Here is a 21,328-nt window from a genome sequence, read left to right as displayed (position 1 = left end):
GAAGGAGGTGAAGGAAGGAATGCAGATAGAGAGGAACTTGAAAACCGCCTGGTATCTCATACAGTCATCACTCAGTCCTGAAGACCTGAAAATACCACATTCTCCATAATGTTTCTATGATGAGCTCGGGGAAATGCACTATTGAGTCAAAAGTATGTGCACCCTGACTATCACACCCATATGTGGTTCTTCCCCAAACTGTTTCCACAAAGTCTGAAGCACACAGTTGTATAGAACGTCTCTGTGTGCTGTAGCTTTACAGTTTCCCTTCACTGGAACTAAGAGGCTGAAACCTGTTCCAGCATGACAGTGTGCACAAAGCGAGCTCCATGAAGACATGGTGTGTGAAGGTTGGAGTGGAAGAACTCGAGTGTCCTGCACAGAGCCCTGACCTCAACCCCACTGAACACCTTTGGGATGAACTGGAACACCGACTGCACCCCAGACCTCCTCGACATCCCAACATCAGCGCTTGACCTCACTAATGCTCTTGTAGCTGAATGAACACAAATCCCCACAGCCACGCTCCAACATCTAGTGGAAAGCTTCCCAGAAGAGTGGAGCTCATTATAACAGCAAACACACGGGGAATAAATCTGGAATGAGACGCTCAACAAGCACATATGGGTGTGATGGTCAGGGGTGCACAAACTTTTGGCCATATAGTGTATTAAAACAGACCTTTTGATGTTCAGGGTTGAAGATTACACACCTGCAGTTTTTCGAGAGGAAATGATCTGCAATTGTTGAATCATGTGAATGCTGTGACACACACAGAGGAAGTCTGAGCTAAATTCCAACATTATAAAGTCACTTTATTTCCGGTGTAACAAAAACAATCACACTGACATGAGGTATTAAGCTTAAATACACGCACACCTGCGATGCACATACGCCTCATCTCGCATAATCTTCCACAACAAGTTGTTACTGTGAGGACGTACTCAGTAGAGCAGCTTGAACAAAATGTTTCGTATAAAGTAATATTTTAATAAGTGATAAACAATGTTTAAAAATGAATTCATCTAAAATTAGCTAGCTACTGAACAAGATAGATTGACATCATGCACTGATAATTATGAATAATAGCTAATCAAAAGAAGTTAGGTCTCGCTAATTGTTTGTCATTTATCTTGTTTCCAACCAACAGACAATTAACAGGTACAGAACTTGGATTAAAAACTGTAGATTAAAAATGAAATCTAAATACCAGGCTAGTGTTTATCATTGCTAATCAGTCAATCAGTGCTTACAAGCTACTTGATGTTAATAGACAACGTTAATTGACAATGTTGCTGATTGTCTTTAATAAGACAATAATATTGCAAAGATGATTCAATAACGATATACAGTACGATGAAGCTGAAACAGAGTGTATTCCGGTGTTTATGAGCCGCTCACTGTGTTAAACCTCCTGTCACTTTCATTTCAGACGTTTTCTCAGTGATGCTAAGCAGACCTGAAGCTCTCTGCATTCCAACGGTGAAAAAGTGAGCTAAGAGTAAAGCCACGCAAAACAGAAGCTTGACCTTTACACACCATACTCCACGTGAACAACCTGCGTGAGAACGTTCTCGCCGTTCACACTAGCATTCATTTGGCTTTTGGTTCCTTTACTGGAACGTTATAGAGTGACATTGCTAATATTTGATGGAGTTTGTCAATTTTAAATCGTATTTGTTCATGTTTGATGGTGTTCTTTGACATTTGACAGTATTCAGTGGCTAACGTTGGTATGATTGTTGCGTTTGATGGAAATTCATAGCATCTAACAGTGTAAAGTTATGTTTGATGGTGAATATTGGTGTGTAATAGTGAATATTGGTGTTCATTGGTGCATATTGGTGTTTGATGGTAAATATTGGTGTTTAATAGTGAATATTGGTGTTTTCACCTGAGAATATTGGTGTTTGATGGTGAATATTGGTGTTTGATGGTGAATATTGGTGTTTGATGGTGAGTATTGGTGTTTAATAGTGAATATTAGTGTTTTTGCCTGAGAATATTGGTGTTTGATGGTGAATATTAGTGTTTGATGGTGAATATTGGTATTTGATGGTGAATACTGGTGTTTGACAGTGAGTATTGGTGTGTAATAGTGAATATTGGTGTTCAATGGTGCATATTGGTGCTTGATGGTAAATATTGGTGTTTTTGCCTGAGGATATTGGTGTTTAAAGGTGAGTATTGGTGTTTGATGGGGAGTATTGGGGTTTGACAGTGAGTATTGGTGTTTTTGCCTGAGGATATTGGTGTTTGATGGTGAATATTGGTGTTTGACGGTGAGTACTGGTGTTTGATGGGGAGTATTGGGGTTTGACAGTGAGTATTGGTGTTTTTGCCTGAGGATATTGGTGTTTGATGGTGAATATTGGTGTTTGACGGTGAGTACTGGTGTTTGATGGGGAGTATTGGGGTTTGACAGTGAGTATTGGTGTTTTTGCCTGAGGATATTGGTGTTTGATGGTGAATATTGGTGTTTGACGGTGAGTATTGGTGTTTGATAGGGAGTATTGGGGTTTGACAGTGAGTATTGGTGTTTTTGCCTGAGGATATTGGTGTTTGATGGTGAATACTGGTGTTTGATGGTACGTATTGGTGTTTGATGGTGAATATTGGTGTTTGATGTTACGTATTGGTGTTTGATGGTGAATACTGGTGTTTGATGGTGAATACTGGTGTTTGATCTTGAATATTGGTGTTTGATGGTATGTATTGGTGTTTCATGGTGAATATTGGTGTTTGATGGTACGTATTGGTGTTTGATGGTGAATATTGGTGTTTGATGGTATTTAGTGGTGTTTAATAGTGAATATTGGTGTTTTTGCTTGTGGGTATTGGTGTTTGATGGTGAATACTGGTGTTTGATGGTATTTATTGGTGTTTAATAGTGAATATTGGTATTTTTGCTTGTAGGTATTGGTGTTTGATGGTGAATACTGGTGTTTGATAGTACGTATTGGTGTTTGATGGTGAATATTGGTGTTTGGGGGTAGGTTTTGGTGTTTGATCTTGAATATTGGTGTTTGATGGTGAATATTGGTGTTGGATTTGTGCTAGAATATTTTTAAATTTATTTCCTGTTTAACTCTTTGATGGATTTGACCATTTGGGTTCATGTTTCTCTTGCTCTCTCCTCCCATGCGGGATAGAGATAGTTTATCTTCCCCACTACTCCCTAACACTAAATTGTGCGGGGAGGAATGTGACGGCTGTAATGGTAGAGGTACTCTTGTGTAATTGGTAGACTTGGCTTGGATTTTTGCATTTGTTTTTTCATGAAGATAGTGGCACTGAACAGAAATGAATGCTTTACAGTGTTTAAGTAAATCAGGAAAATCCTCTGGACAGCATCATCTGTAGCCAAGGTTTGCCTTTCTTCTCAGGTTTGAAAACTGTATATACGTCATTTTTTTTGTCCTATTCCACCACCCCTCTTCACTCTGCTGCTGAATCAGTTGTACCTCAGTGTCCAAACATCCTATCTACCCTGAGCAGGAGTGAACTCAAGCCCAAGAGGAGGAAAGGAGGATACCCAATTCAGAGGAAGGAAAGAGTGAGGCAGGAAAAGAGATAGATAGATAGGGAGAGAGAGAGAGAAAGAGAGAGAGAGAGAGAGGAGGAAGGCAGGTTTTTCCATCAGAGATCCCTGTTTTTGACACTGACTTTGCTTGGGCACCAACAGCTACTAAGAAGGATTGAAATAAAAAAAATCAGGACCACGAAAAGAGCTAAGGACTTTCTCAACAATTTCAAAGACAGATCTGAAGAGATCTGCTCACCAACAGGAGGATTACAACCAACCACCTGGGAAAATATTTGGCAGATTTTGTGGAGGATACAAAGGCCCAAGGTTCTTTAAGTTCACCGTAAAGTGAGTATAGTATTAAAAAAAAAAACAGGGAACAGTATCACTATTATTTCCATGTGTCAAAGGTTTACTGTGTTTTTACTGCCAAATTTTTAGTGTTAAATCTTCATCAAAACTTCATCATCATTATTATTTCTTTCATCATCACTCTGGCTAATAAAAATAAAAGAAGAGTTATTTGTTAAAGTTTTACTTTTGCCAAATTTTAAACAAAAGGCTCATTTTAAATATACAAAAATAAGAACTGAGAAATGTTTGTGATCTGATTTTTAATGGAAACCGTCCATCACTCAATCAAGAGCATTTTTGTGGGATATTAAATGAACAGAAAGCTCTGATCACTAACCCTGAGGCATTCTGATGGGGTCAAGATTAAGTTAAGAATTCAAGTTAAGATTTAGGAGTCGCTGAAGCTCCTCTTCTGTCATGGACTACTATCATTAATATAAACATTGATGTGAAGGAAAGGAGTGTAACTTAAAGCTCGATTTAAGTTTTTAGGTTGTCAAATTTAGCATCAATATAATGTCCTTGTTCTTCTTCTTCTTCTTATTATTATTATTATTATCATCACAGTGATGTCATGCTATGATTTACTGTATATTTCCATTAAATTATAGAACCAAAATGCAGCTAGTGGAACTCGGCTCTCTTCAACTCTCTTTAACTCGACATTAACGAGATTTTTAAACCATGGCTTTGGTCATATTAGCCCTAAAACTGGCACAGTGATGTCATGCTGTTGGTGCAGGAATTATACAGCTGGACTCATGCCCAAAACTAGTGCAGGTAAAAAAAAAGCGCCATTTTCCTAGAAAGACGGATCTTGCTGTTCTCTAGACCAGACGATAAATAGGTGCCAGAGGTGACTAAACCAAAGTGTGTGTAGACAGTGTTTCCCTGTCAGAAAAGCTTCCAAGTACAATCCATTTTTTGAAAGCTGAGAATTCTTAATTATCAAGTGAATCCACTAATCCAGAGTGTATACATTAACTGGGTAAGTGTGCAAATGTAATTAATATTTTCTTCAAAAAAATTTAGCTAATATGTTTAGTCCAAGTAGAAGCTTTTTTGGAGAACCCTTATTTATTCAATGAGAGTGTAAGGAACCCTTCATGAACCATTTTATCTACAGTTTAGCTAAAAGTTAAACTCCTGACAGGTTCTACATACTGAGGAGAAAATAATGAGCAATAACTTGGAGTTTGTTCTGCACATTTACGCAGTTAATAGATACACTTTTAGGTTCTGTGGATAAATAAGGTTCTTAGATTCCCAAAACGGATCTATTTGGAACGCACTGTTGTAGGGTTCCCTGCAGAGGGACAACCAAAGAACCCTTAAAAGTTGTCTAAGAATGTAGCAATGCATAAATTTATTTACAATATAAATTGGAAAGGTTTTTTTAGAGGACTAATCACCACTACATTAGCACCCTGCTGGAGGCTCAGTGTCAGGGTCAGGAGGTTATCCGGGTTTATTTGTCCCAGCATGAGCAGGAAGCCGTGTGTTTGAGGAGATGTCCTGCGCGTGGAGATATTCGAAGTTGGTTCCTTGCACATGCTTTCCTCTGGGCTCGGTTCCTGCCTCATTGTTTTGTGTTTTTAGTTTTTCTCTCAGTTCCTGTTTCCTCCTGTTCACAGTCACTCAATTATCTCTGTTTACCTTCCACACTCCGTGCCATGGAGTACTGAGAATAAAAAAGCCAAGCTTGGCTTTTTGCACGAAGTTACTTTAAGGCAAAGAATGATTTTTCTATTGCTGGTATCTGCGAGATTTGAGCGACTTTTAATTAGTGTTTTAATATGCATCATATACAGGATTCATCTAGTGTGTCACAGGGAGACGAAAAGACTAGATTTTTACGCTTTTACTTTTACATAAATTCAAGGTCATATGCACAGACACAGTCGTTAGAACAGGAAACTCCTCCGACCCAATGCCAATCATACAGAGCCACGCCCAACCTCCCGCCTAATGTTCACATTTAATTTGAGCAATTTTTTAAATTACAGCCTTATTCTCTCATTTTATGAAACCATTTTTGTACAAATATAATTTCTAAGACAATCTATGTTTTAAGATGCTATGCTGTAGGCTAGCGATATCTATTATTTGTTAGCCACATTAGCTTCATAGCTCTAGCACTTGACTAAAGAAGCGAACTCCAGACACTGAACATGTCTGAGGACATTGCGACAGCTGTTCGTTTTCGGTCATGCTGATTTTGTAACACATCACCTTCATATTGGCAGTTCTTACTTGAAAAAAAAACAACAGAGTTTTGACCATTTCTGTGCAAAATAGTGAAAGTAAAATATGATGCATCATCTCTTGTATATATACTATATGACTGTACGAAGCAGGGAAAGTTAACAAACAGATAGAATTGAAATTGCTACCTCGTCTCAGATGATTATTACCAATCTGAACCATTTTTCCTTTCCTAGAGTTCCCTTTAGGCCACTTGTCTTCTCAGGGCACTTGGAATCATCCCTGCCTTTCCACACTTTACATCACTACATGCCATTTCAGAACCATGTTTGAAAATGTTTTTGTGTGTTTCACTTGATTATAACAAAATAACTAAAATCTTAGCTCTCTGTTTTGGTACGAAGTATATGTGTGTATTACGCAAAGGTGACGAAATCTTAAAAACACCAAATAGTGACATACATATTTCATGGTTTGTATGTTTTATGAGTTATACACAAACAATTATATTTAATTTATTTGCTAAAAAATCATCACAGTAGCAGAAATATATCCAGCATAGAAATAGCATTCAGAAAGACAACTGATCTGTCTAAACTTCAAGCAGAATTTGTGTAGAAAACTTCTGAATCATCATTAAGTCAAAATCATGTTTATAAGCAGTTCATAACATGTTTATAATGATAATCAAGCATGAAACTGATAAAAAATATTTTTAATTTGCTAAAGATGTTCTTGATTTTCCAACCCTCCACAGCTGTGCTCTTCTGAGCTCGCTGTCTCTGTGATTCAGGATGAGTTTGTCTCGTAACGGGACGCTGGAGAGGACGGCGTCTCAGCAGTTCGGCTCTGATGGAGATGACTCCGAGTCGACTCGTCTGCATCACACGAGCTCCATGTCATCGCCGGTTGTTGACCCCGCGACCCCAGCAGCAGTGGTTCCTCCTCCGTACTCATCCTCCAACGCTTCGGCCGAGCCGCTGGAACTCAGAGCCTCGCTGGACTGCTGGGCGTGCTCGGTTCTCGTCACGTTGCAGAACCTCATCATCGCCGCCGTGAATGTAGCACTCGCCGCCGTTATTTTCGGAATCATCCTCACTCCGGCGCTCACCATGGTCGTGTTCGGCTTCCTCTGCCATTCTAAGGTAAGATAATAGTGATGGGAATTTTGAGTATTTTTAATGAGTCAAATCATTTGACTCAAATGACCAATGAGAGTCGACTCCCAGATGATTCATTGACTGTTTTTTTCTATACTGGACAAAGATTTCAATATTTATATAAACTATTGCTCTTGCTCACCTAAAAGTTGTTTTGTGAAAGCTTACTCTACCTTTTAATTAACAAAATACTGTTAATTTGCATTGCATCGTAGACATCACAGACATTTACATTTACACCACACGCTGCATCCGCAAAGCCACCAGCATTGTGAATGACCCCACTCACCCCTCACACACACCCCTCACACACACTCTTCACACACACCCCTCACACACACTCTTCACCCTCCTGCCGTCTGACAAACGGTACCCCAGCATTCGGGCCTCACAGCCAGACTGTGCAACAGCTTCTTCCCCCAAGCCATCAGACTCCTCAGCACTCAGAGACGGGACTGAAAACACACACACACACACACACAAACACACACACACACACACTAAACTGAACATCACCCCATCCTCTTTGCAATTTTTGCACATCTCCATATTCAATTTCTGCTGCTACAAATGTTTATTATATACTGTATATAATCTTTATACTCTCTCCCCGGCTGCTACTCTTGATGTTTACATTTACAGGAACTTATATTGTTACTCTTTTGCACGAATGTCATCTGATTCACTTTCTACTAGAACTGCGTACTAGTCGGCGCTGCACTGTAACTTCCTGTGCCCATCGTCCTGTTTTGGTAGTTTTGTACTGTCTTGTGCGTCTGCACTTGTCTGCACTGTGCACTTTATGTAAATATGTGTAGTCTCCTGTAGTTCTGTGTTTGTTTTATGGAGCACCTTGGTCCTGGAGGAACGTTGTTTCATTTCTCTGTGTACTCACTAGCTGTAGATGGTTGAAATGTCAATAAAGCCACTTGACTTGCATTTTTGAAAATCTTATAATAAAATCTTATAACTGGAAAACATGCAAGACACAACAAAATGAATGTGAATTGATGTTTAAAGTTTATGTCATGATTAATGCTCTCTGGGATTTGTTAAGAAGTTTCATTTCCATTTGTCCTGATGAATATATGATCTTCTCATCCAGGTTCAGCCCCATGGTACGTCGGTTTATTGCTCGGACCTGCTCAACGACGCGTCCTGTGTGGCTCTGCTGGTCGTGGGCTTCTTGTTGTTGGTTCCTCTGCTGGTGTTGGCTCTAGCGGCGTACTGTAGATTGGCACGTCACCTGCAACTCGGCCTCTGCTTCATCCCTTACAGCCGCGCCGTCTATAAAAACCTTCCGGTGTCTCAGCACCCGGGGCTGAGGGGCTGCTGCGGCCAGCAGGGGGCAGCGGAGAGAGACGCCAAAGCCAGCGTGTGGGTGTGAGGACGTACGGGACGCTCTGCAGAGTCTTGGGCTGAAACTGTGATGAAGAGTTAATAATCCAATGATCTACTTTTTTTTATTAATTTGTATAGTAATTACGCGCATTTTAAATCAAAGGCAGATGAATCCACTGGTTTCTGAACTTTTTTTTTATCAAAGAAATTTCAAAATTGCATGGTTTTTTTTTCTTGATTTTATTTTTGCATTTTAATTTCGAGGACTGAACATCGCATCAAATGGCATTGCATGATTCTGATATGTTTAACATACTTTTGTGTCCTGTCTTGTGTTTTTTTCAATAAACTTAAAATCAGAAATTCTCACAAAGTCAGAATGTGTTGATTAATTTTCTATACCAGCAGCTGTGACAGTAGTGCACATGCAAATCACAGTAACAGCTCATTTACAGGGACCTGTAAGGTGGACGGATAAAAACGTGTAATCGTTGATGTGGGGAAGTTTTCTGTAAGGAAAGGGGTGGAAGGAGTCTCCAGTGTCAGCACTTTGTAACACTCAGAGGTAAGTTTTCCAACGTATTCGGGACAGAGGAGTTTATGCTTCTTTGCAGTTTCTTGGTAACACTACAAGCTGCGTTTTTTTTTTTTTTTTGATTAACTTCAAGACAGAGAAAAGAAAAAAGCGTGAGATGTGGTGTGATATAAATCCTTTATTTGATGACATCATAAATTACAAATATACTGTATGACATCTTCAGGTGTATAAAGCTAATAAGGTGAAATGCTTCTCTATATGCTGCCATGAAATCATTTCGGTTTATTACATGTTGCTGCACCAGATTCGAAGTAAAATTGCTTCCTATGTTACAGTACTGGTTTTAACGCACCTTCATCCACTTCCCCTAATCACGCAGAAGTGCGTATGAAATGTCCACTCGCTGTTGGCTTGCTTACACGTTAGCTAACTAACTAGTGCACTAATTAGCTAAATGTACATTAAAAACAATTAGAAAATAGCAAACCAAATGTTATATTTTAAAAAAATAAGAGTTCTTGCTCCTTGTAATTGTACACGAGGGCCTTAGAGGGCGAAAACTCAACAATACAAAAATCGTAAACTTCGCCAAAACGCTGAGGCTGAAAGATACGATACTGTGCTGCTGAAGCTACTAACACACTGAACACTAGTTTTTTTTGCCTGAGTGTTGCTTTATGGAATCATTTCTACAGATTCATTCATGTTATACTGTCATGTGTTTCATTTTTGGCATGTTCTGTTTTTTTTCTGTGGTGTTTTTAGCCTTGGAGATCAGCACGGCTGGTTGCTGAGGCTGGTGAGGATTTTGTGGTGTGGTGCTTTGTACAGGGCCGTGAAACTGCCTGGAGGGAGAACGCCACGGCCGTCTTCATCCACCTGACCCATCAGAATGAAGTTTTGACCTGAAACAGAAAAAAAGGTGACATGAAAAATCAAGAAGGAACTGAAAGTCATGAATTTCATAATGAGTTCATTCATTTTTTTCCTCTTCTGCAGTCAGCTTTGGAGTCAAATCTGGAGCAACACTGTTTATCATTGTTACTTTCACTGATATATTTATCAATACTTTAAACAATATGTTTATCATTTTAAGCAGTTTTCTTTAATTTTGTGTCATTTATCGTTTGTTCTAGGTCATTTTTAAAAACTTTTGCATCATTTATTGTGGGTAATCTCTGCTACTTTTGCTATGTCTATCATTTGTTATTGCTCATTTTGTGCCACATTTATTGTTTGTTATGGATCATTTTGGTTACTTTTGCCGTGTTTATCATGTCGTAGGTAAGTTTTCTTACTTTTGCCACCTTTATTTATTGTTCGTTGTGTGTAACATTTAGTGCTTTTGATACCTTTATTGTTTTGTCTAGGCAATTTATGTCATTTTTGCTACATTAATTTTGTCTGCTACAAAAATAAGTCTGTAATTTCTGTTACTTGTGCTATTATTATTTTTTTCGTAGTTAATATTTAGTACTTTTTGTCTAGTTTATCACTGGTAATTTGTGTTATTTTTGTAACATTTATTGTTTATCTAGTGGATAATTTGTTGTGGATAATTTGTGGGTTATTTTGCTGTGTCTATTGCTGCCATACGTAATTTTTTTAAATGACTGTTTCCTCATTTATTGCACTTTATTTTTAATTTTTGTTATAGAGGTCAATTTTGGTAGCTTCACTTTGTTTGGCCATTTGGTATAGGTTACCTCTGCGAAGCACTGGACACGTTCTGCACTTGAGCACCAGTTTAACAGTCATGGTCTCTCCAGCCTGAGTGATGGTCAGGCTTCCAGCTTTATAAGCCTTAATGATGGAGACGGTGGCCAGCAGTCGGCCCTGAGAAGCCGAAGAGAGCGCCATCACGGTCCCTGTGATCACTACAGACAGAGAAAAACACGACCGGTATTTATTTCACACACACGTACGTCTCTGATCAGAATCTGTGACAATGGACAACATACTCACCAAATTCACTGCTGCAGAAACTCGTCTTTATGCTGCCGTCTCTCTTACACATTTTAGGGCACAGAGGGTTCGGGCCTGAAAATTTGCACAATAAGAAGCTGAATAATGTCATAAAATGTATTTGATTGAATATTTTTTTTCTATCAAGAAGATATGGTTGCTGTTAAACAATGTGTGTTGTCACAATAACACAAGGACACTCTCATAAAACTCAATGAATTCTCCACAGACATGTTGTGAAGCCTGTACATGTTTTATATTGGATAAGACGTGGTGTGCTTTTGCATACTGAGCCCTGATTGGCTTTTATGATGCAATACCATTTATTTCTCTCTCACCTGGACGTGACTGATCGGGCCGACCCGATTCTGGTCTGCGATTCGGAGGTCTGGCCGGATGGTTAGGATTGGCAGGTGGGCGTCTGGGTGCAGCCGTGGTGGTGGTTGTGGTGGTGGTTGTGGTAGTCGGTACCTCCGTAGTCTTTGTGGTGACGGGTTTGTGGGCTGGGGCCACGGGGAGCCGTGGGACTGTGGGTAATGAGTGCACATGGGATCCTGGCTGGGGAGAATGCCCTCTCGGGACACTGGAATATGAGGCAATGAAGCCATCAGAGGTGACACTCTGGTCAGACACGAACTGGACCAGGAGAACGTTACTGTTGGTCACGATGGGCCTGGAGATGGAGGGAGATGGAGAGGAGAAAGAAAAATGGAATATGGATTGAAAATAACTATGTAGTTATTACACTGGCTCAAATCGTATATACTGAGCTAGTACAGTTATTACACTTTAATGGTCTGTTTATTCATTTGTTCAAGTTCGATCTTTCTCAGCTGGGATATTGTCAGCCACGAACAATTTACCACCACGCCACCAGAGGGCTCCGTGCCCCGAGGTTTAGTTCTTTATTTATCATTTTTATTTCCTGTCTCCTGCCTATATAAACCACATGGACTCTCACACACTTTGTGAAGCCTTACAGTTTGTCAAGACTCCTAGAAAGGTCTGAGCTGCACCACTATCTGCACCACTTGGCTAAAATATGTTATGAATTTAATGTAGCGTTTTTCTTTATATATTATTATTATTATTAGAACTGTTTTTAAATATATATTATTAGAACTGTTTTTAGGAACCCATAACTATACAAAGAACCTATTGAAGAACCCTTTTTCTAGAAGTGTAGAAGCTCATGGTGAAGCTAATGAAGCTAATGAAGCCGTACTCACTCAGGTGCCACGTCACCGCAGTATTTTCCGATGCGTCTCGAGACATCTCTCTCTCCTCCGTTATAAAACGCCACATAATCGAAGCGGCAGTACGCGTCACGCTCCACATCGAACTTTTCGAACTTCACCTCAATCACCTGAGAACACCATCATCAATCATCGCACATCAGCTTGCTAAAACTCAATAAGCTCAGAAATGATCACAGCTATGAATTATATTTTACAAACAGAATTCCATTTAGTGTGTAATAGTTAGACTGTAATGTCCAGGAGCTGTATATATATCTTATATTTTGATTCTTGATTCTCAAAAAGACGACTCATGCATGAACGACGTGTCACTAGTCCTGACCTTGTCTGGATCCACGGTGATGAGCCACGAGCAACTGATGCCCGGTGGGTAATTTTTCTCGGGCCAGTTGGGCGTTTTGATGGTGCCTTGTGGTTTTGTCAACTTTCCACCACAGAATTGTTCCTCTGAAAGTCAAATTTCAACACAATTTATCAGAAAACTGTGGTAAAATATAAAGTACCCGCATCATACTTGAGTAAGAGAAAATGATTGCGGTAAAAGTTAAAAGTAAAATATCCAATATTACGTGTATCTAAGGAGCAAAGATAGGTGTTATAAACACTACCGAATTGCTGGTGCTTGTATAATAATTCCAACTCCATCAGGTTTAAAATGTAAAAATGCAAATATTAGCAATGCTAGTTGAGTTGGGAGGATGTTAGTATCTAGCATGCAGTATTTCCTCTTGTTTTTGGAATGATTTACTATGATGAGCTGCAGTGCAAATTTTTTTGTTAAATTAATAATTTAGTATAAGTAATGTCACTGCCACCAGACCACTAGAAGGCACTCACGTTCACCTTTTGAACTTCTTTTGTTGTCTGCTCCATTTCCTCCTTTGATTATGCACACCTGTTTTGCATTTTCCTATTTGTCACCTTATTTAAGTTCTGTGTTTTCCCTCTTTCTCTTTTGGAGCATTAAGCTTGTGTCTGTGCCTGTGTTTATATGTGTGTGGTGAGATTTTGGTTATCGTGCCCTGTGTATAATTTTGGTTTTCAAGTTTAAGATTTCCTAGTCTTGCCTAGCTTTAGTTAGCTCCTTGTTGTCCCAGTTTTTGGTTCTTTTCCTGTGATTTAGTTCATTTTAGTTGTTTTTGTCCCCATTAGGAGACCCCTGGACTTTCTCCTATGACAAGTAATGGCAGTATCTGCAGAAATTGTAGTAATAGTAGTACAAAATATACACTGAAAAAAGAAAACAGAAAAAAGAATTGCTAAAAATTGAACTTTTCTACACTAAAAAAAAAGAACCCTTGGATCAGTTTAAAGAAAGAACTTACTGCAGGTATTTTTTTTTAGATTTTCTCTAAAAAAAGTTTGTATATGTTGTGGTGTATTTTTCCATTTCAGCTTTTTTTTAAAAAAAATCTTTGATCCAAGTAAAATTCTTATATAAAATTCTTATTGTTAAAATATTCTTTTCAATGTTCTCTCTCTTTAGTCCAAACTTTCTCTTTATGTTTTATATCACCACAGCTGTTAAATTACTTTTAAAATCCACAATCTTCCATCTTTTCACCGCATTGGGAACAATCCTAATGGATGTAGAGCCCGAAAAAATTATGCTCAGGGATCTTGAGCCAACTCTGTGGAGTTTCTTTGAATTAAATCACTATTCTTTTTAAAGCAAAAATGACATAAGGGTTAGTTAATTAATGAATTAATTGATATAACATAACTGATATAAGTGATGAATACCATTCACGTGTGGTTTTGTTCCAACAAAGTGGACGAGGAAGCCACGCCCCCCGGTTCCTGAGTCTGACTCCATGTGCAACATCATGGTGTTGGAGGTGGAGATGAGCATGCCGGGCCGAAACGTCCCGCAAAAGCGACCCAACTTCTGTGCCATGTTCGAGTGACCGTTATATACATCCACAAAATCATATCGGCACAGGGTGTCAGCCTCGAGGTCAAAAATCCTGAAGGAGAGCATGACCACGTTGCCTTCTGGGACCTGACAGAGATAGTGAGACAGACGTGTTTAGCAATAATTACAGTCATGCTAATAAAGTTATCAGCATGTATTAAAATACAATTGTGTGTTTACTGTCTTTACTTGAATGTCCATCTTTTGTGCTAACTTTGGAAGTCAAAATTTTGTAGTTTTCACACAGTGTTGTATTTTCCTTTAGCGGTTCATGCTAAGTGTACTTATTGTGTATTTTTAGAAATTTACCAACAAATCTGAGGAAAATGTTGACATTTTCAGACAGTTTTGTCTCATTTACACTGTCACTGTGTTAGTTCCAGGTACACATGGTTGCCAAGTTGTAGTAACAATGTTCTCACAACTTTATTTACTTGAAGGGTGAGTTTATGGTGTTTTGACTCTCCATGTGGAAAGAAATTCATGAGTTCCACTAAAACGCACAGATAGAGAGGAAAATGGCAGATTAATTAGTGTGTGTTTGTGTCTCAGACTTTGTTAAATTAAAAACACACTGAATGGACTCATGAATAAGAAGAACATGAATTCACACTCACAGTGATGTACCAAGTGCACTTGCTGTCTGGTTTGTAGTATGAAGGAAAATCCTCACTGCCTATGAAGCCAGAGTCTCCTTCTACATTCCCTCCGCATTTAAACACCGGCCTGAGAGTGGGACAGAAACGACAAAACACACACTCTGTGAGAGACGGGAAACACTTAAGTGCTATTTGGGTAGGATTTTTTTTCCCCCAAAAAAACGACAATGAGAAAACACCCCCTCAACTTGGAATTCCTATTCAGAAGGTCGGGAAGATGTCATTAACCTCGAGTTCAGCATATAACGTCACGTCAACATGGCCACTCACACCGTCAACAGTAAGTCAAATATCACTTCACTACTTTAAATAAGTTTATAGCAGTATTTATGTTAGATTAATCAACATAGACAGATTAGTTGGTTAAATCTAACACTGATTATACTGGTTTGAAAGTAAACACATCATAAACTCATAATCACAGTGTTAGCTGGCTAGCTGGTGAAAACAAAACACACGCTTTCGTGGATGGGCGTGTCTTCATGATGCATGCATGCTCTTCACGTTAAAAATTACATTCTTACTGCACACACTTGTCGTAGGGTTTGTGGCCTGTTACCTGCCCATAACGTGTTGGCTGTACCTGTGCTAGGAGCTCACTAAGTTACCTAAAACCCAGCCATAACTGAAGTGATGTAAAATAAAAACCAGTTAAGACTCGTAGCAATCAAGTGTGGCACCAATTAATACTGGGGTTTAGACTGAAGTTTTTCACTGCAGTGAAAGATAAACTACACAAGGCCCTAAAACAGAATCTTGCAGGAGACCATGATTTACTTCTTGTATTCTAGCCCTTTGTTATCTTTTGTGTTGCATTGTGGTTATTTTATAGGAGTTTCTGGATCAATTAATGATCAACAGTCTGAAAAAAGAGGTGGTTTAAGAGGACTGATTTACACAAAGTCACAAAGTTTCAGAGAAACAACATGAGGCAGCATAATAAATGTGGTTATGAGTTGGTACCGCGAAAACCATGATACTGAGTAGGACCGTTATCACACCATGAACTTATATATTATTCTTGACCATCAGGGACGAGGGTGAAGAGAGGAAGAGAGGACGTGGGGACAAGCAGGGGGTAAGACAGACAGACAGACAGACAGACAGAGAGACAGACAGACAGACAGACAGAGAGACAGGATGATGCCTGGTCAAAGGACGTGATTATTTGTTATTAAAGTTATTACTTTTGTGATTCCGATAGACACTTAAATCAGAGCGAAACCTCAGACGCACTGTTCTATAAATTTCGTGTACAGTTTTGCAGTGTGTGGAGGTCATAAACGTTGAGATGCTTTTGTAATCATACTCAGTTTCACAATGCTGTAATAATTTCCTTATTGCCTCAGACTGTCTCAACCCTGATTTCTGCTAAAGCATTTAAGCCCAGATCTTTAAAATACATCTGTTCTCTTACTGTTTTAGAGGTGAAAGTGCTGCCAGCTGGGGTGATATATTGGATTCGTGATATTATACTGTGACCTTATTGCTATGTAACTTTATATACTGAAGTACAATCTCAGGGCAACAGACTCAGACAGACAGCAGTGGAACATAAAGCCAGAAGCTGAAAATTTCACTGTACTTTCACTTCTCCTCTAAAACTCCAGATCTACAATTTTAAATACAGACTAAAGCAAGAGTACAAGTGGGTACGAAAGATCTGTTTTTATCACAAGAGCAATTTACTGAGTTTTCTCAAGTGTAGTGTACACCGAGCAACCAACTCTAAAACAGACCAGGCTTGATACTAAGATGCAGCAGTAATGACTTTATAGGGTTGTTTCAGGTCATAGAAGAGTGCACTAATTACTATCAGGTGTTAGATGTTTTTAGTTTCTCACATATATGCAAATTTATAAATGATGAAATAAAACCAGTTCAGGATTTTTGGACTCGGCTGTACAGTACGCACATTCCCAAAAATCCTGCAGGCTGAAGAGCTCGAAGACCTTTTCCAGCACGTCTGCCAATGTGATTGCTCACTTTAGGAGAATTGAGTGCGTGCGCACACACACACACACACACACACGTAAACACACACAGACACACACACTGAAACAAAGGCTTCCTCCACATTTACAGCCTCTTTCAATCTATCCAGGTAGAATAACACACACATACAAATACACACACACACACACACACACACAGAGTAAATGAAAAAAGCATTTATTAAATGCCAGCGATGTCCATTATTTCATTTATTGGTCCATTTTAAATCCAATAAATGAAATCATTTTAAAGAATTGTGTCCATTCTTGTTCCATATTAATTTTCACGTGATATATATGACCACAAGTCATCATTTTTACATTTAATAGAAATCAGGAAATCGGAAAATGTTTTATAAACATTTGTGATCACGAGGACCATCCACACAATCTGAGTTTCACAAACACACACACACACACACACACACACACACACAATGACAATGACAGTTTATTTATATAGCACAATTAATTACAACTTCTGTTGACCAATGTGCTTTCCAGCAAGTCATCAAAAACAAAAAACACACACAACAAACAAACAGAAAAGTTTCTCACACACACACACACACACTCACATCTTAACACAGTTTAGCAGTCTTATAAATTGTATATCATGAATAATATTAATAATTAGAAGATTTGCCCATTTAGTCAGTATTATGCATAAGGATCCTATCAGCTGCATGTATTCCTTATAACACATACACACACACACACACACACACACTCACACACACGCTCACACACACATTACCTGGTATAGTTAGTTGTCTGGCTATGCGTCCATCCAAAAACCAGCAGCAGAAAAAACCCTAAAGAAGACATGGTCCTGCTCAGATGCTCCATTTTCCCTCAATGGGACGGAGCGTGGGGAAGAAGTGAAGGAAGGAGCTGACTGGAGGAGGAGGAGGAGGAGGAGCGAGGAGAAGACAGGACAGGAGAGGAGAAGTGTGTGAGCCCGTGCAGTGACAGGGGGGTTCCAAACCGAAGGGGGGAAGGGGTTCGGCTTTAACTAGCTCCAGATGTAGCGTTGGATCTCATCCACCTTTTACAGGACTTCGAAAATTCCAGAAAAAGAGAGAGAAAGAGAGAGAGAGAGAGAGAGAGAGAGAGAGAGAAATCAGAAAGAACATTAAAAAATATCCCAGTGTACAGCGTGTAGCCTGGTTTCTGATTCATCTGCTGATCATATGTGATGTTTGAACATGAGACATGAGGTCATTGGGTTAGGAAGACACACGTCAGCAGAATTTCATGCAGATTAAATACATAAGTTTGTGCGTTTGGTTGCCAGATTTCTGGTCACGGAAAATCGAGTGTTAAGCCAGGACCTGAGAATTAAAAGATGTTGTTGACTTCTCAGGATATAGAGAAACATGTTTATTTACAGCTCATTCAGTGTGATTGTGTTGCAGTTGTCAGATTGCAGGTTTCACTCTTGTAGTGTCGAGTTACAGATTAAGTGTAGGACTAAATTATTTTATCTGCCTCCAATTTACATTTACATTTATAGCATTTGGCAGACACCCTTATCCAGAGCGACTTACGAAAGTGCTTTGAATTAATTATTTTAGTTAATTATCAGACTCCACTTGATTTAAGGTGGATGTAACCTGATTCCAAACAAAAAACTTTCAGTTAAAATGTTAGAAAATGAATTTGGCAGCATTTAATTAGTTCATATTTTGAAGGGCTCTTAGTTCCAAGCAACAGAGCTACTCTGTTAGCTCAGCAGTCTACTGCAAAGATGTGGAAAATGTATTAAACCAACAGAATAAACAGATCCAAAGCATGCTTAGTATGCAAGTGTAATCAACAGAGAGAAATGGAAAGTTGTCTCAAGTGCTATTTCAGCTATTCTGAAATGTTTTTAACATCCCTGATTCTGCATTCCATGCAGCTTATATGCAAAATTTTACATGTTTGACTGCCAGATTTCACAGGTGTGGTGTGAAGAAATTGTGCTCTATGGCGTGTAGGTAACATCCCTGGCCTTAGAATGGCATGTTTGCTGTTCTTGGATTCCAAGCAGCTTATTCAGCATGTCTGGTTGCCAGATTTTGTTTCTAATTTTTGCTCTGTGCATACTGTGCAGGGTGAAGTCAAGTCGAGTGTGAAGAGAAGAAGTGCACTAAGCACGATCAGAATGACGAGACGTCATTAACATCCCTAATTTTAGAGATGCAGTCTATTCACAGATTATTCACATTATGCAGCGTGTTTGGTTGCCAGATTTCAGATCTCTGGTCTACAGATCTGTGGGAGGAAATGTTCTCCATGGAATGTAGTTAACAATCCTGGCTTTAGAGAGACATTTTTACTGTTCATGGAATCCTTCCTGCTTATTGTGTGCTTTGGTTGCCAGATTTTCCTTTTTTTGCTCCTCCATTCTGTGTAGTGAGAAGTTAGAAAGTGAGAACGTGCCTCAGCTTCTGATCTTTTATGAGACACAGTAAACATCGTCCAAACTGTCTTTGAACTCTATACAGCTTATTCAGCGTGTTTGTGTTGCGGTTGCCAGATTTCACATTCCCGGTCTTCTCCATCTGTGTAGTGTTAAGTCAAGAATTAGACAAGTGCCCTAAACTTGTGTGTATCTTTCTGGTAGTTAGCATAATTTTACATGTTTGGTTGCCAGATTTTAGATTTCTGGTCACTTTGACCTGTGTAGTGTCCTCTGAGGAAGTTGTGAAATTTCCCCAACACCTTTTGAGAGTTATTAGATGTAGTTAACATTCCTGGTTTTGCAGAAACATCCTCACTGTTTATTCTTTTATTTTTGCATATTTAGTTGCCAGATTTTAGACTTCTATGGCGTGTAGTTAATACCCCTGGCTTTAGAAGGACATATTTGCTGTGCTTGGATTCCATGCGACTTATTCAGCATGTTTGGCTGTCAGATTGACGATGACGATTCCTGTTATTTAGGGAGAACTTTCCTGAACTTTTGCTCTTTTGATCTTTTATGAGACACAGTAAACTAGTAAAGTAGACATCTTTACTGACCTTGTCCTCCATGCAGCTTGTTCTGTGTGTTTAGGTTGCCAGATTTTAGATTTTCAGTCCTGTCCATCTGTGTAAGTGTCATGAGTTGAGAAAGTTCCGTAGGACTTTTGAGCTTTTAGTAAATGACCCTGAATTTACAGAGGGATTGTTATGTTCTTGTTGCTTATTCTACGTTTTGGTTGCCAGATATTACATTTTTTTGCTCTGCTCACACTGTGTAGGGAAAAGAAGAAGCACACTATGCATGATTAGAATGAAAAGATTTTATTAATATTACCAGTTTTTTCCATGATGCCTATTTGGATTACTTGACATGTTTGTGTTTCGTTTGCCAGATTTCAGATTTACAGTCTGTTCCATCTGTGTGTCATGTTGAGTCACAAATTAGGCAAGCGCACTAAACACTTGAGCTTCTACGAAATGTTCTCAGCTGTGTGTTCCAGTGGATAATTTTTCACCTTTGGCTGCCAGAATTTAGATTTCTGGTTGTATTGAGGAAGTGCCTTAAGCTTTTTTTAAGCTTTTACTCTCTTTCAACCATAAAATTCCTGCTCTTTACTGTTAGTGAAGAAAGTGTGGAAGCTGAATAAAATACACGTTAGAGTAAGGCGATTAACTCGGTTGTGAAAGAGCAGCAGTGAGAGAGTTTACACAGCAACTCTGGTTGTTATCTTATCTGTCCAATCCAAGCATCGAGGGGAAAAACACGCACTGTTGCAAGAATTCCCCCCCTACGCTGTTTGGTTTGTTTGGAGGCCCAGCAGCAGGGAAAAACACACACGTTCACAGATTTTAAACCCCTCAAAAGATGTTAAGAAGCACTCGAGAGGAGGTGATGAGTCAGGAGGAGGATGGCAGTGGTTGACCAGTCATGCTGAATCAGTAGTGCTTCAATGGAAACAGTTCTTTTTAGGATTTTGCAACTTTCTTTTCTATTAAAACTCCTCTTAGATATTAAATAGCTGTATTTATAGCATCATTCAAACATGGAGTAAAAAAAGTCTCTCTGTCAGGACCAATGTGTGCGTTTATTCAGGATCTGGGCTGACTTGAGAATCAGAGATAAGGTTCAGCAGGAAACACGCAGGAATGTGATGATGTGGGAATGATGTGGGAATGATGTGGGAATGCTGGATGGAGGAGCAAAGCACAGTTTAATGAGGTAAGAGGGTCAAATTCAGCGCTGTGTGTAACGATGCATTTGTAGTGCCTTGGAAGTCATTTCCCACCTCGACATAGACTCCTCCATGAAAAGCGTGTTTTTGTTTGTTCTGTCAGAGCACATAAAGCTCATGAAAAGCTGCTTTAACTGCATGTTTACAGTTATAGCCCTGAGTGGCTTTTGGTTCTGTTCTACTGTTGTGACCTTCGAACTTTCATGCAACATTTTGGACCGAAATTGC

General features: G+C 39.1%; 2 protein-coding genes across 3 annotated transcripts; one reads left to right on the top strand and one right to left on the bottom strand.

Moving 5' to 3' along the window:
- Positions 1-3,422: 3,422 nt before the first annotated feature.
- On the top strand, positions 3,423-8,959 carry tmem88a (transmembrane protein 88 a). The gene is made up of 3 exons (XM_026910339.3): positions 3,423-3,874; positions 6,843-7,230; positions 8,351-8,959. The coding sequence occupies exons 2-3, from the start codon at positions 6,880-6,882 to the stop codon at positions 8,630-8,632; spliced, it is 633 nt and encodes a 210-aa protein (XP_026766140.3). The 5' UTR covers positions 3,423-3,874; positions 6,843-6,879; the 3' UTR covers positions 8,633-8,959.
- Positions 8,960-9,284: 325 nt separating this feature from the next.
- On the bottom strand, positions 9,285-20,059 carry pcolcea (procollagen C-endopeptidase enhancer a). Of its 2 annotated transcripts, none has more exons than XM_026910332.3 (10): positions 19,926-20,059; positions 17,674-17,964; positions 14,881-14,989; positions 14,092-14,350; positions 12,671-12,795; positions 12,319-12,455; positions 11,428-11,762; positions 11,090-11,164; positions 10,831-11,001; positions 9,285-10,029 (listed from the first exon to the last, which is right to left on the bottom strand). In XM_026910332.3, the coding sequence occupies exons 2-10, from the start codon at positions 17,763-17,765 to the stop codon at positions 9,899-9,901; spliced, it is 1,434 nt and encodes a 477-aa protein (XP_026766133.3). In that variant the 5' UTR covers positions 17,766-17,964; positions 19,926-20,059; the 3' UTR covers positions 9,285-9,898. The 2 variants fall into 2 exon arrangements, with proteins under 2 accessions (XP_026766133.3, XP_053097345.1); XM_053241370.1 differs by having other exon boundaries at positions 17,674-17,975; positions 19,926-20,049.
- Positions 20,060-21,328: the final 1,269 nt, after the last annotated feature.

This window comes from Pangasianodon hypophthalmus, chromosome 17 (assembly GCF_027358585.1).
Source record: "Pangasianodon hypophthalmus isolate fPanHyp1 chromosome 17, fPanHyp1.pri, whole genome shotgun sequence".
NCBI lineage: Eukaryota > Metazoa > Chordata > Actinopteri > Siluriformes > Pangasiidae > Pangasianodon > Pangasianodon hypophthalmus.
The sequence above is the reverse complement of the archived record's forward strand: the minus strand, read 5'-3'. Positions and strand labels throughout refer to the sequence as shown.